The sequence below is a fragment of the Balaenoptera physalus genome (assembly GCF_965194825.1).
Source record: "Balaenoptera physalus genome assembly, chromosome: 15".
NCBI lineage: Eukaryota > Metazoa > Chordata > Mammalia > Artiodactyla > Balaenopteridae > Balaenoptera > Balaenoptera physalus.
The window spans coordinates 72086336-72100613 of NC_138894.1; the positions used below are offsets into that span (position 1 = coordinate 72086336).

A 14278-nucleotide genomic window follows, 5' to 3' on the forward strand; every position below is an offset into this window, starting at 1 on the left:
AAGAAAATTAAATTTCTGTTGTTTTAAGCCACGCAGTTTGTGGTACTTTGTCACAGCAGCCCTAGGAAACTAACGCAGGCATACACACACACACACACACACACACACACACACACACACACACACACACACACACACACACACACACACACACACACACACACCCAAGTAGATAAAATTAGAGAGAATAATTCCCCTACCTCAATCAACAGAAATAAAGAGCTTGGTATTTACGACTCTCCATGCATCACACTCCCCCCTCATAAACAACAGAACATCGAAAGTACACACCTCAGTGACAGTAACATTAATGAACAGGGGAAGAAGTTAAATTAATGTTTTAAAAACTACTTAAATGGAAATGGCACTTAAAAAGGAATAAAAGTTAAGCCAAAAGACATAGTGTATTTGGGTAGAAGTATACACTACTATTTCACGCTCCCATTTCCAGTAATATCCGTAATTAATATCACACCTTAAGAAGCACAGAAACAAAAATGTTACAGTGTGATGACCATGAAATCAAAGTAAATGCTACAGTGTGATGCCCCTGGCAAATCTGCTTGGTCTTCAACGTTTCTTTACCAAATTAATTCTTACAAAGCTCCATATAGGCTGAGCTTTGAAAGGTTTATACGCTACTCCAAGACTTTAAGGGAAAGGGTACTTCCAAACGTTAAGTTAAACACAAACCAGAAAACAGAAGGTCTTTCCCATGGAATGATATAGTTAATTAGGAATCTTATCTTACCTGCTGAATTACTTCTGGATATAGCATGGGTAGTCTTTCTGCAATAAGAGCCAATCCACCCATTCCTGCAAAAACTTGTAACGGTGACTGAATGGGACAGGTTTCAAGTAAAGATTCATCCAGTACCCCATCCATACATTCATCACTTGGAGTGAGAGCCTCATCATCAGGACAACTACCAAGTAAATCTCCATGATCTAGAAGAATAATCACAAATAACAGCTAAGAGAGGATCTATTTTTATAATACTTTTTCATTTACAAAGCAAATATTGTTGTCATCTCTCTACTCAACAAAAGAGCATAATTATCTTAAGTCACTCAGATACAGCTATCTAGGTTAGATGCTACAAACATGCTTAAATAATGTCTGATGTTGCTCCCTATAGTCTTACTACTTGAAGTATATGGTCCATGGACTAGTAAGCATCAGCATCAGCCTGAGAGCTTTTGAAATGTAGACTCTCAGGTCCCATCCTAGACTGTGTAGGAATCTGCATTTTTATAATGTTCCAGGTGATTTACAAGCATACTGAAGTTTGAGAAGTATTGTCCTTTAGGGCAAATAAGTAAAACATCAGAGACTCCAGAAAATATTAATGTATGTGCATGTTATGCTCTAAAGTATCCAATCAGGAAAAACTGAATAGTGACAAAGACTTTTCTTACTGAAAACTGAAAATTATACTATATTGGTTAACTTCGAATCACTCACAGAGGAAAACCAGAAGTTTATGTTCACACATAACCAGACTCTAGGAACATTAAAACAGACAAATGATCCTGCTGAAAATTTGGGCAAAGGAAATGTACTAAAACTTATTAAAGAGTACAAAAGGCTAATAATTGAATCTTTCATCATGAGAAAGATTGACAATAAATAAGATGACACCATATCCACACTACGAAAATCACTGCTTAAATATCATTTATAGTAGTGAAAAATCGGAAACAGATTCCTTCAACAATTGTGAAACAGATAAATTGTTATATCCATATTAAAAATAGGCAATAAAATGCACATTTATAAATATTTAATTGAATATATAAAAATAAAAAGGTACGAAAATGTATGATCCCACTTTTGTTTAAGGTAAAAAATGTTTATGAGCACAAAATATCACTCAATATAAATTATCAGTAAATTGGAAATTCTAAATAGGGGTTCTCACTTTGGTTATAAAATTATGAACGATTCACATGGCTCATGCAGAAATAATATTTTTAAAAATTAGGGAATTCCTTGGTAGTCCAGTGATTAGGACTCCATGCTTTCACTGCTGAGGGCCCGGGTTCAATCCCTGGTCGGGGAACTAAGATCCCGCAAGCCACACAGCATGGCCAAAGGAAAATAAAAAAATTAAAGCAGAAATTAAAGCATATGGGCCCATAAAAATAAGTGATGCTACACAAGGAATTAACATTAATTTCCAATGGAAATAATGGCAATTTTCTATATTTACAAATAACTCAGTCATAAAGAAAGAAAAGTATCTCAAGTTGATGTAACAAAAATGTACATTAAGTCATCAGCTATAGAAATCCCTGCCTGCTCAGATTACAGACTGCAATTTTAAAGAAATATCATACACATACCTTTTTCAGGGTGCAGTCTTTTAAAAGAATCTGTTTTTGACAGACTTGGGTCTGTGATAACTCTAGAACCCAATTTAACTGTCAGATCTATTGAACGGTAACCTTGAGGAAGTTTTCGGTCATATAGCAGAGTTAAAAGTTGGGCAAGCGTCATTTCAGCTGGCAATGGCTGGCCTAAAAATGACATAAGTAAGTTAAACCTGGAATCCAAGAGGGAGACATTTACTTGATTCAATTTACTCAATTACTTAATGCTTTTACTAAATTAAATTACAGGTAAGAGTTTGATTCTGACACCAATTTCAAAGCAATTTAAAAACTGCCCACAGGAAGTTTACAAAACTCAAATCTACTTCTGACATATGTGAACAAAAATATCTATACAAAGTGTTAATCAGTTGCTAACCAAACCCCATCAAGATCTTCTGAGCCATGGTGAATAGAAAAAAAAGAAACATTCCCATAAATCTGGGATTGGCAAATCTTTTCCATAAAAGGCCAGAAAAAAAATATTTTAAGCTATGGAGGCCATATGGTCTCTGCTGCAACCTACTAACTCTACTGTAGCATGAAAACAGCTATGGACAATGCATAAATGAATGGGCAAAGCTGTATTCCTATAAAAATGTTTTTACAAAAAGAAGCATTCGATCCACCTGCGATAGTTTACTGACCTCTGCTTTAAATCAACAATGTAAAGCTAAGAAGTAAAATCCAGTCAAAGTTAGTTGGCAATTTGATTATAATGATACAGCACAAAAATGGAGATAAAATGGTTATCACCTTGACCAACGGAAAGTATACTGGTCAAAGAATATGTTTAGGTAGAGAAGAAGCTTAACTATCAGGGCTACATCTTAAGAATTCCACAGCTAGAACTAATTCTTTAAAATTAGCCTCACATTGCATCCTATATAACTTGTTATGAACACATGAAAACATTAATTTTACTGATCATTTTATGGCACATTCATAACAAAATTTAGGAAGCAAGTAAAGTGTAAAAACGCAACATTATAGTGTTAAAAAGGGTACGAAATAGGTTACTCCCTTTTTGTTCTCACTTCTTTTGGAGGGAACTATATGGACAAAGTCTCACTAAATTATTTATCTCATCAATAGCACCTGATTACACATCTGATTTGTACACTTGTAAGATTACTAAAATTTCTTATATGTTTTATCACTGTGAACACTACCAGCTAAGAGTTTGTGGAACAGGTGAAACACAGGAACGGTAATTATTTTGTTGGCAGCCTCTGCTCCTGAGGAAGCACTTCCTATTTTATCGGGCATTGTCCTCCCTCTCCTGGATGGTGGGCGAGGTGGTGTAGATGACACAGCACGTTTAGATTGGGATTTCAGCCCTAAAAGAAAAAAAATCACCAAGATTTTATATAGCCAACACATTCATGAAGTATAAGTGTATTTCTACAATATATTACTAAAGCGCCACATTCCTAACGCCAAAAGATAGAAATATTTCTTCGCATTAAATATCTACTCTCTTGATTCTATCTGTCATTTATTATACTCCATGAATAACTGGCTGCATGTGTAGCTATTTTCCAAGAAAGTATAAATTAACTCCTATACTCTCTGAGATACATATAGATGACCATCCATTTACTAGAACGTAATTTTGTGCAAATATGTACAGAAAATCTTGTGTTCTTAATTTTTCTCTGAGATAGGATGGATTAAACCAATACATAGGTCTGCTATTTGAGGAGTAAGGTAATCTAGGCTGAGCTTTCTCTTCTGAACTAAGAATTTTGTTAAGGAAAATATCCTCCAAAATTATCACTTATCATGGCCATTTTTTCTTCTTCCTGCATCTAACAGTAAAAACTCATTTTTCAACCAATTTTCTTTTGATGACTTTTATTTTCTAATTTTATGTAATGAGTACAATGTCATAAGTGAAAACTAGTGAATACTTTTTCTTTTTTTTTTAAAAAAGGAGGTTACAGGGACTTCCCTGGTGGTCCAGTGGTTGAGAATCCTCTTTCCAATGCAGGGGATGCAGGTTCAATCCCTGGTCGGGGAAGTAAGATCCCACATGCCACGGGGCAACTAAGTCCGCGTGCCACAACTAGAGAGAAGCCCACGCATCGCAACTAAGACCCGATGCAGCAATCAATCAATCAATCAATAAATAGGTTACAGAAAAATTCCTTAACACTTACTGAACTTTTAAGAGTATAATTCCCAGTACACTGTCAAGCTGAAATGAAATATCTATTTACACATGCTGAGTATCTGATTAAAATATACTAAGCTCAAATTAAGTTTAATAATTCCAGTGCCGAAAAGTAATGGATTTCTGGTGCAATAATTGTGTATTTAATATTAAGACATCATTATGCCAGCTTTTTGCATTAATACTTTTTATTACATGAAGTTCCTGTAAATATAAATTGTTACATTTTACAGAAACCCAAACAAAATCAAGATCATTAAAAAAAAAAAAAAAAGCAAGCAAGCATACCTGAAGCAACAACAACACTGTAATTGTCCTGAAATCCATTTTCTGCCTTAACTTTTTCTTTCTCTTCATGGTTTTTCTTTTCTTTGTCATCTTTTTGTTCACTAATTAGTTTAGCAGTGATACTTGGTGTATCTGTAAGAAATTTTTATGTAAAATACATTGCTTTTCAAAATTGTTAAGAAGGGAAGCAATAAATATCTTGGGGACGTTTACACAAGATTATATTATCACTAATACAAAGGCAATGTAAATGGTCTGGAAGGAATGTTGTTAAGGAAAATCTGACATTCAATTCTCGTTGATTTTATCAATGAAAGGGACTCATCACTCTCCTTAGGCCAGGATACTTAAATGCCAATCTCTAGAAAATATTATGTATTACAATAGTACTACCTCTAGAGGCAGTTTTGAAAACCATTATCAAAAGCATTTGCTTTATTGTAGGCATAGTTCAATCTGCTTGCCACGTAACATCGATTTCAGTCCTCACAACATGCAAACCAAGGAAGAATATTATTTTCAAAATAGGGAAACAGCCTTATTAGCAAGGTTACTCATACAACCTGTAAAGGGCAATATGGAATTCAAGCTCAGGACTCCTCCTAATGCATTACATTAGACTTCTATTTTTTCTACAAATGGGAGTACAAAGGAACAAATTTAAGTAACAGAGGTTTCTAGTTTTGTTGTTTTATTTGGTTAGGAATCTTAGATAAAGTGATATATTTTACAAGTACTTTAAGAATGAATACTAAAGGGCTTCCCTGGTGGCACAGTGGTTGAGAATCTGCCTGCCAATGCAGGGGACACGGGTTCGAGCCCTGGTCTGGGAAGATCCCACGTGCCGCGGAGCAGCTGGGCCTGTGAGCCACAATTACTGAGCCTGCGCGTCTGGAGCTTGTGCTCCGCAACAAGAGATGCCACGATAGTGAGAGGCCCACGCACCGCGATGAAGAGTGGCCCCCGCTTGCCACAACTAGAGAAAGCCCTCGCACAGAAACGAAGACCCAACACAGCCATAAATAAATAAACAAATACTTAAAAAAAAAAAAAAAAAGTTAGCCCTGTAACTCACTAGCTATCTGACCTTGGGCAGTCCTTTAAAAAAAAAAAAAAGAATGAATACTAAAGACTTTCATAGATAGTTATTACTCTGAAATCATATTTTCTTTCATGTTTTTGAATATGGCACGCTATTATAAATCATGAAATAAATGATGACCATACAGTGATCTTATTTAACCATTAAGAAGCTCAAAAAGCTGGATGAACTGTTCTAATATTAAGAATGTTTTTCACTAAGTGGATATGACTGATACAGGCTCTCTTTTTACTTTTCTAACTTAACACAATTATGATCCAGTGCTTTATTATAATGTTAAGGTGAAATGATCAAGTGATAAAACAGCATCTTTTGTATTGTTTCCTATTTTGTAGCTTTCTTTGAATATCTGAAAATATCCCTGTGATCTCAATTTCTAGAACCTCTTCCAAACTACAGATTGCCTTTAGACCATTTCTATTTTTGTGAAATTAAAAAAAAAAACAAATTTAAACACTGTAAATACAGTTGCTCCCCCTTAATCCATGGTTTCATTTTCTGTGGTTTCAGTTACTTGCGGTCTAAGGATATCAAATGAAAAATTCCAGAAATAAACAACTTATAGCTTTGAAATTGCTTGCTGTTCTGACTATAATGATGAAATCTCACTGGATCCATCCCACTTGGAATTCCCAACCATGTCATTGTCTGCTCTGACATTCAGTCATGGATGTCAGCCGTCATGGCTGGATAACCCAGGATCACCCAAAGCAGATGATCCCTCTTCTGTTCCTCCTTTGGATGTATTGTTAGAAGGTCAAAAGTAACCTAAGCCTATGTTCCCAATGCCTACGTCATTCACCTCACTGCATCTCATCACGTAGGCATTTTATCATCTCTCATCATCCCAAGAAGGAGGGTGAGCCAGTACAGTAAGATTATTTTGAAAGAGAGAGACCACATTCACCTAACTTTTATTACAGTATATTAGGTAATTGTTCTATTTTATTATTAGTTATTGTTGTTGATCTCTTACTGTGGGCACAGTAAGAGATGAACATACATTATCATATTTATCATAGATATGTATGGATAAGAAAAAACATATATACAGGGTTCGCTACTGTCTGTGGTTTCAAGCATCAGCTGGGGGTCTTGGAATGTATCCCCTGCAGATAAAGGGGGACTACTGTAATAAATACATAATGCAACAATACGTTTTACTTTCTCAGAAAAACAAGCAAGTAACCCCAAATGGCAAAAAGAGTTACACAAGTCAGAGGGAAATATTTAAGTAATAAAAAATTCACACAATCATAGTTCATTAGGTGATAAGAATTTATATTCTTTATTTTTATATTACTTTGTTACCTAAGACTCCTAACTAAATAAAAATAACAAAACAAGAATATATATAGTGTTATCTCAATAAATGCCATTCAAACACTAAAAGGTATCACTGAGAAAGATTTTGCTCAATTTACTGCTTAAAATTGTTCTGGTTTGGATTTCCACCTGTGGCCAAAATGAAATAACAAAGACCAGATTACTGTCCTACCTGAAATAACTAAAAATTAGGAAACTATATGAAATAAAGTTTTCAGATACTGGGCATCAGGAAGGCAGGACAGTGATTCCTGGGTGAGTGGAAACAAATGAAGTAAGCGCTAGGATTGCACCAGCTTATTTCCTGCAATTTCCCAGACCACAGCTCAGCACAACCCAGGCATCACTCAAGGTGAGGATACAGAGATGGGAGTCCAGGAAGACAAAGGCAGGTTTGGCTGCAGTTCACAGGGCACAATGCCAACGAGGAGAGATCTGCACAGAGAGAGCGCCCCAGTGATCTATAGAGGGTCTCCTCTAATCTGTAGTGCATACTGACAAGCATTACATACAAGGAAACCACCTAAAGGGCAAGGAAAATACTTTTAAAAAGTAGCAAGGGGGGACTCCCCTGGTGGTCCAGTGGTAAAGAATCCACCTTCCAATGCAGGGAATGCCGGTTCGATCCCTGGTCGGGGAACTAAGATCCCACATGCCGCGGGGCAACTAAGCCCATGCGCCACAACTACTGAGCTCGCGTGCCACAGAGTCCACGCGCCCTGGAGCCCGCAAGCCACAACTAGAGAGAAAACCCGCACAGCACAACTAGAAAGGAGCCCGCACACTGCAACGAAGAGCCCGCGTGCCGCAAAGAAAGATCCTGCATGCCGCAACTAAGACCCAACACAGCCAAAAAAAATTAAAAATAAATAAATAAAATAAATAAATATTAAAAAAAAAAAAAGTAGCAAGGGGATGAACCCCAGGTTCTAAAATGAGGGCTGGAACACTTAGTATTCCCAATGCCTAGTGAATTTCTAACAGAGTTCTCAGAAGAGTATAACCTCAGCAGTGGGGCCAAATTAACCCCAGACCTCTGTTTTCAAATGTGGTACCATGCTTCTATTCCAATACAGTACCTCCTTAAAAGTAAGTCCATTAAAATTAAAACACTAGTTGCTTAGTCTCACCAGACACATTCTATATGCTTAAAAGCTACTGCACTAGATAGTATAGGGTTATAAAATATTTCCATCATCGCAGTAAGTTCTGCTCTAAATTAACAGCTGCTCTGGTCCCACCTAACAAAGCTGAAAAGCTGGTCCTAAAAGTAATGTTCTGGTTTTAAGTAATGTAACTACATCTCAGAAAGAAATAAAAAATATTTATTAGAATACAAAAATATCCACCACCCAGAAAAGTAAAAATCACATTGTCTGGCATCCAACGAAATTTTCTAAGCAAATTAAAAAAGCAGTAACACACAATCCACAATGAAAAAAAAAAAAAAATCAACGTAAACAGATCAACATATTCAAGACACTAGGGACTTCCCTGGCAGTCCAGTGGTTAAGGCTCCGTGCTTCCACTCCACAGGACGCGGGTTCAATCCCTGGTCAGGGAACTAAGATCCCACGTGCCGAGCGGTGCGGCCAAAACAAACAAACAAACAAACAAAAAACAAAAATTCAAGACACTAGAAGAAAGCTTGTACACTTTAAATAAAGACAAGGACATATATAAAAAAGAACCAGATATAACTTCTAGCAGATTAGACACTGAAGTCAGTTTGAAGATAGAGCAATATAAATTATCAAAAATTTTAAATACGGGGGAAAACGGAACAGAGCTTCAGTGAGCTGTGAAACAACTTCAAGAGGCCTAGTAAACGTGTAATTGGAATCACCAAAAGAGAGGAAAGTGACGGGGAGACAGAATATATTTGAGAAACTAATAGCCAAAAAATTTCCAAATGTGATGAAATTTATACACCCACACAGATTCAAGTCCAAAAACTCAAATCATAAGAAACATGAAGAAAACTACAAGGTATATTATTTGATGATAATCAAATTGCTTAAAAACAATATAGAATTTGAAAAAAAAAAGACACATAACCTTTATTATTTGAAAGCAGTATAGTGGAAAGCTATAGGCAGTGGGTAAAAGTATGGCTTAAATAATTTTGGATTACTTGTTTTCATACATGTTAATAAAATACATATGCACATGTTAATATATCCTAAGATATGGCTAAGATATGGCTAAGAATCACAAATACACCTTAAAGTACCAAAGCATTGCTAAACAAAGGTTAAACTCAGCACTTAGAAGTTTCTGATATTTGCTCAGGATAACTTTGTTGGACTTTTTACTAGGATGTACTATTCTTCCACAGCAATAAGTTTTATTTGTTAATTTTTAGGTAATAAAGGGAGCTATTTTGTTAAATATCCTAAATGACAGACCATGACATTTTAGAAAATAGTATTCATTTAAAGACAAATAAAAATGTTAAATTTCCAATTATTTTGTACTATGTCTATACTTTTCCATTATCAAGTTAAATGTATGAAATCTCAAAAATTGAATTTTAGTACTCTTCCCCACTTCCTTCCTTCAATTAATTAATTTTAAATTTTTTCTTCATCATGTAGAAGGCACAATTTCAGAAAATTGAAATTTAGAAAAAAGTTTGTAAAGTCAAATTTTCACAAAAGTTTAGCTGTAACAGGTAAGGTGGACATTTTCAAATAAGAAAAAAATGTTATACGTTTATAATATATTCTAACATTTTACTGTGTAACATGTAAAAATGAAGGAAAGTATAATTTTATGCACACATTTCTGTTAGATGCAGTGTCTAAAACTGGTAAAGAATCTTTTCTACATTATTTTCTCAAAGTGATCATATCTGTTCACGTGGTTTAACTTACCATCTATGTATGTATGTATGGTAACAACTCTCAAATCTCTTCAACTCAGTCTTTTATTCTAAGTTTAGATTTATATTTCCAGCTAACAAATAGCGCCAGTTTTTTTTCTGGATACTCCTAACTTCTTTCAGTTATCAGTGTTGCTTAAAGACTTAGGTACCCCCTCTAATGTATACAGATAGAAACACACTGACTTATATTTAAATTAAAATGCAAACATTTAAACTTTTCAGTTTATTTTTTATTCTGACAACATACAAAAGATCATAAATACTTTGAGAGGCAGAATATATGTCCTGCTCACTTTTACATCCCTAGAAGAAATTACTATGTTTACACATAGCAGATGCTCAATGAATTCATCACTGATTAGGAATTCTGAGAGGCAATAAACCCAAACTAACCACAGTCAATTTGTATTCTACCTCAAAAAAATGCTTTTACTTTAATAACTTATATCCTGTTTTAAAGGCATCATCGGAGAGCTCTTGAAAAACCTAGGGGAAACATTCTCTCTGCTTTCTTCACTGTTACAAACAATAAGGTCACCAGCTGATTCTACCTATTGACCACTCATTTCTCCCCTAGATTTAGTAAATGTTTATCACTTAGAATTGTCATGCAACCTAATATACTGTAATTCATCTACTATAAAACAGCCCGATGGTTTATTCTGAGAAAATTCCATCAATGGCTTCCCACAGCTTGTCTACATTTCCAACTGCCCATTCTGTCATTACTACACATAACACACATCACAGCAAAAGAATTACAGGTGCTGGAATGTATTGTACATTTTGTCCACTGCATCATGCTTCTAAATGTGAAGCTACCTTGACCTTTTCTAGTCATTAAATGGTTGGTGAGTGAGTGAATGCAATAAAGTTATAAAAATAATAAAATTCCTATATACATCTAACATAAAGTTAAAGAAACACAAATATTTAAATGTGACTTGCCTGACACTCTGTCAAGAACTTCTGATAATGTTGTTGAGACCGGCAAATGAAGTGTACGGAACTTGTGGCCTGCTCCATACATTGGATGCTGGATGACATGGCTAGTAGCATTAATTCTACCCTTGTACAGCTGGAAATAAATTTAAAAGAAATCAAGAAGGGTTTTTTGAAATGTATATCATTATATAACAATTTCAAAAGCATAAAAAAATAAACAATTCAGTAATGCATACAAAAATGTAAAGAGTTTATTTTATATATTTCTTCAAATGTGGCATGTCTGCCATGCGATTTGTGCGTCATACTTTTTTGCATTAGCACTACTGTACCTAATAATCTGTCAATTTCCCCCCCAAATCAAATTATACTATTCATGGCAAGTTACAACTAGGTTATTCTGGACAGAGAGGGTTAGCTAAGATATTTAAGTCCTATCCTTAAGTATAAAGGTTGTGCTAGTTTCACTTTGCTAGCACAACCTCTAATTTCTAATTTCATTTCATTTCATTAGAAATTAGAACAGAGATAACTGAAAGCTCTGACATGAAAACATAAAATATTTTTACACACAGTTCATCATAAAGATTTAATTTGATTGTTAAATACTCACTGGGCAGGGAGACTGAAGAAACATTGTCACTTTCTCATCCTCTAACATCAGTTGCAAAAATAATCTACGTACAAACCCTGAAATGTTCCCTGATGTTGGAAGGTTCCCTCTTTGAGGAGATGTCTGAAATAGTTCACAGAGAACCTGGCAAAGTGAGAGATTTAAAAAGTTAAATGAGGTATTTACTTGCAGCTTTATATTTTAAAGAACAAAGAGGAAATTTAAAATGTGGATTAATGAGTGTATTTGAACTCATCAAATCAGCAATTAAAGAATATACGGAAGCAGACAAAAAGTTTATTTTTGGTTATTAGGCCAGAAGACAATGGAACACAAAGTTTCATACTACCCACAGGCACAAACCAAATTGTCAAATGTCCATATTCAAGGACTTGGTTAAAAGTGGTAACTTAAGCATTTCTTTCAAATTAGACACATTAAGTAGATACAGTTTCCCAATAATTAATTACTTTAGGCAACAAAGTATCTTCCTCTTCTTAAAGTTAAATCATTCAGAATTTTTTGAAAATTATGATAGCTCATCCTTCATTAATAGTTTAACCTGAATAAGCACTATCAAATAAGGGGGTAAAAAAAGAAGCTGGTTCCTATTTATTGGTGTCTACCATGTCTCAGACAGGCTCTATGCTAGACACTTCATATACATTATCATAGTTAATCCTCAAAAAAAAAACCTTTTGAGAGGCAGGTATTACTATCTCCATTTTACAGTTTAAACAACTTGCTGAAGATCACAACAGATAGAAAGCAGCAGAAACTGGCAAAAAGCAACTAGAATTATGTTCGAGATAACTCCAGCATTCAAGATTTTTGGCCCTGTGCACTTAATACAATAAAATCATCTTTCATACCTTTAATGTGATTTTTCAGGAGTCTCCTATCTGAAACTTCTTCTAATGTCTGCTTCATTAGAAGCAAATCAACAGCTGTAACAATCCGGTTACTATAAAATGCAATGCCTCAATGCTGATGAGGCACTTGATGGCCACCTTCGAGTGGTCAATCCTGTTCCAATAGCTGAAGCGTTGTTCGCTTTTTTTTTTTTTTTAATATTTTTATTTATGTATTTATTTGGCTGTGCCGGCTCTTAGCTGCAGCATGCGAACTCTTAGTTGCAGCATGTGGGATCTAGTTCCCTGACCAGGGATCGAACCCAGGCCCCCTGCATTGGGAGCACGGAGTCTTAGCCACTGGACCACCAGGGAAGTCCCTGAAGCGTTGTTCTTTTGATTAGGGGCGGTTTTTTAAAAGGAGGAATGTATGATCTTTAGCTAGAATCTCCATGAATTTGCCCATCATTCATCAGAAAGAATAACTGATTTATGTAACAGTTGAGGAGAGGAGGGAGGAGATATCAGTACTTAATTTTAATTATGGTTTAAATTCAAATCCTTAAATGCACCCAAACCCAAACTTCACCATCACCTGGCCTTAATACATCACCCTTTCTGAACTAATTTCAAGAGTGCCATGTGACAGCACATTAAAATAATAAGACACTGGAACATAAGCCAGTTTTTCTACTCTTACCTGGGCCATCAGCTTTTGATTATTAGGGTGACATGAAATGCACTGCAGAAAGAACGCAACAGTTGCATTCTCTATTGCTGTCCTCTGTTGAGTAGTCAATCCTGTTGTAGCAGCTGAAGAAAGAGAAGCTGATCTTGCACTGGTCTGTTGTGCACCTAAATTATGTCCTCCAGAAGTGGACCCAGAGTGACACAATAAAAACAGAAGTGCTGTCCATAGTGGATTGACTTCAGACCCACCAAGCCAGTCTTTCATAATATGGCTATTGCCAACTTCTGTCAAAAACCTAAGAATAGGAGCAACCAGGTCTGCTGTGACAGGCATCTTATTACATTGTTGTGGAACGTGATGCCGCCTGAGTTTGTCCTGGGAAATATCTATTGATTGAGCAATGCTTTCAGAATAAGAAATGTGGCTAAAACAGAAACTAGCCAGACTCCTCACAAGAAGAGAAGGCAAACCTGAGTCCAGTAATTGTTTGATAGCTTCTGGAGATTGAGAAGAGGAAGCAAGGGTTGCCAAATGTGATTCAGTTAGTGCAAGAGGTGCTTGTGCGTTTTTAGAGTCGTCTGTTAAAGATGAACTAAGATCTTGCTTTTTGCTATCATCTGTCATGGACAGTCCATGGTGACACTGCATTGGAGGAGGGGTAATTCCCATCCAGCCCATAAGCAAAGAAAAATAACTTGGGTGTATGTGACACATCGAGCAAAGTAGACTGTCAACAGCTTTCTTCAAAACCATATTGCAGGGAAGAGACATGGACCAATTAAAAAGTAACCTAGGGAATAAAAGATACCATGTTAACAATATATACATATATTTAGAAAGACCTCTTCATCAATTATTTCTACTAGAAATCACTTTCATGAAAATTATATCGTTTGACATTCAATATAATGACACTATAATGTTTCAGGAAGACTAATTGTGATAAACATCATTAAGTACTTCAGTAGATTGGAAGTTAGATTAGATTTGTAAAATGAGTACAGAAAACCAAGAGATCTATATCAA

At 35.4% G+C, this 14278-nt stretch overlaps 1 protein-coding gene across 1 annotated transcript in view; it reads right to left on the reverse strand.

The window, feature by feature from the left end:
• BIRC6 (baculoviral IAP repeat containing 6) overlaps positions 1 to 14278 on the reverse strand; it is a 268010-nt gene that overhangs the window by 87745 nt on the left and 165987 nt on the right. Inside the window, 7 exon segments of the mRNA XM_082427081.1 lie at positions 752 to 948; positions 2347 to 2520; positions 3546 to 3713; positions 4838 to 4969; positions 11101 to 11230; positions 11711 to 11854; positions 13262 to 14042. Coding sequence (XP_082283207.1) covers positions 752 to 948; positions 2347 to 2520; positions 3546 to 3713; positions 4838 to 4969; positions 11101 to 11230; positions 11711 to 11854; positions 13262 to 14042 — 1726 coding nt within the window.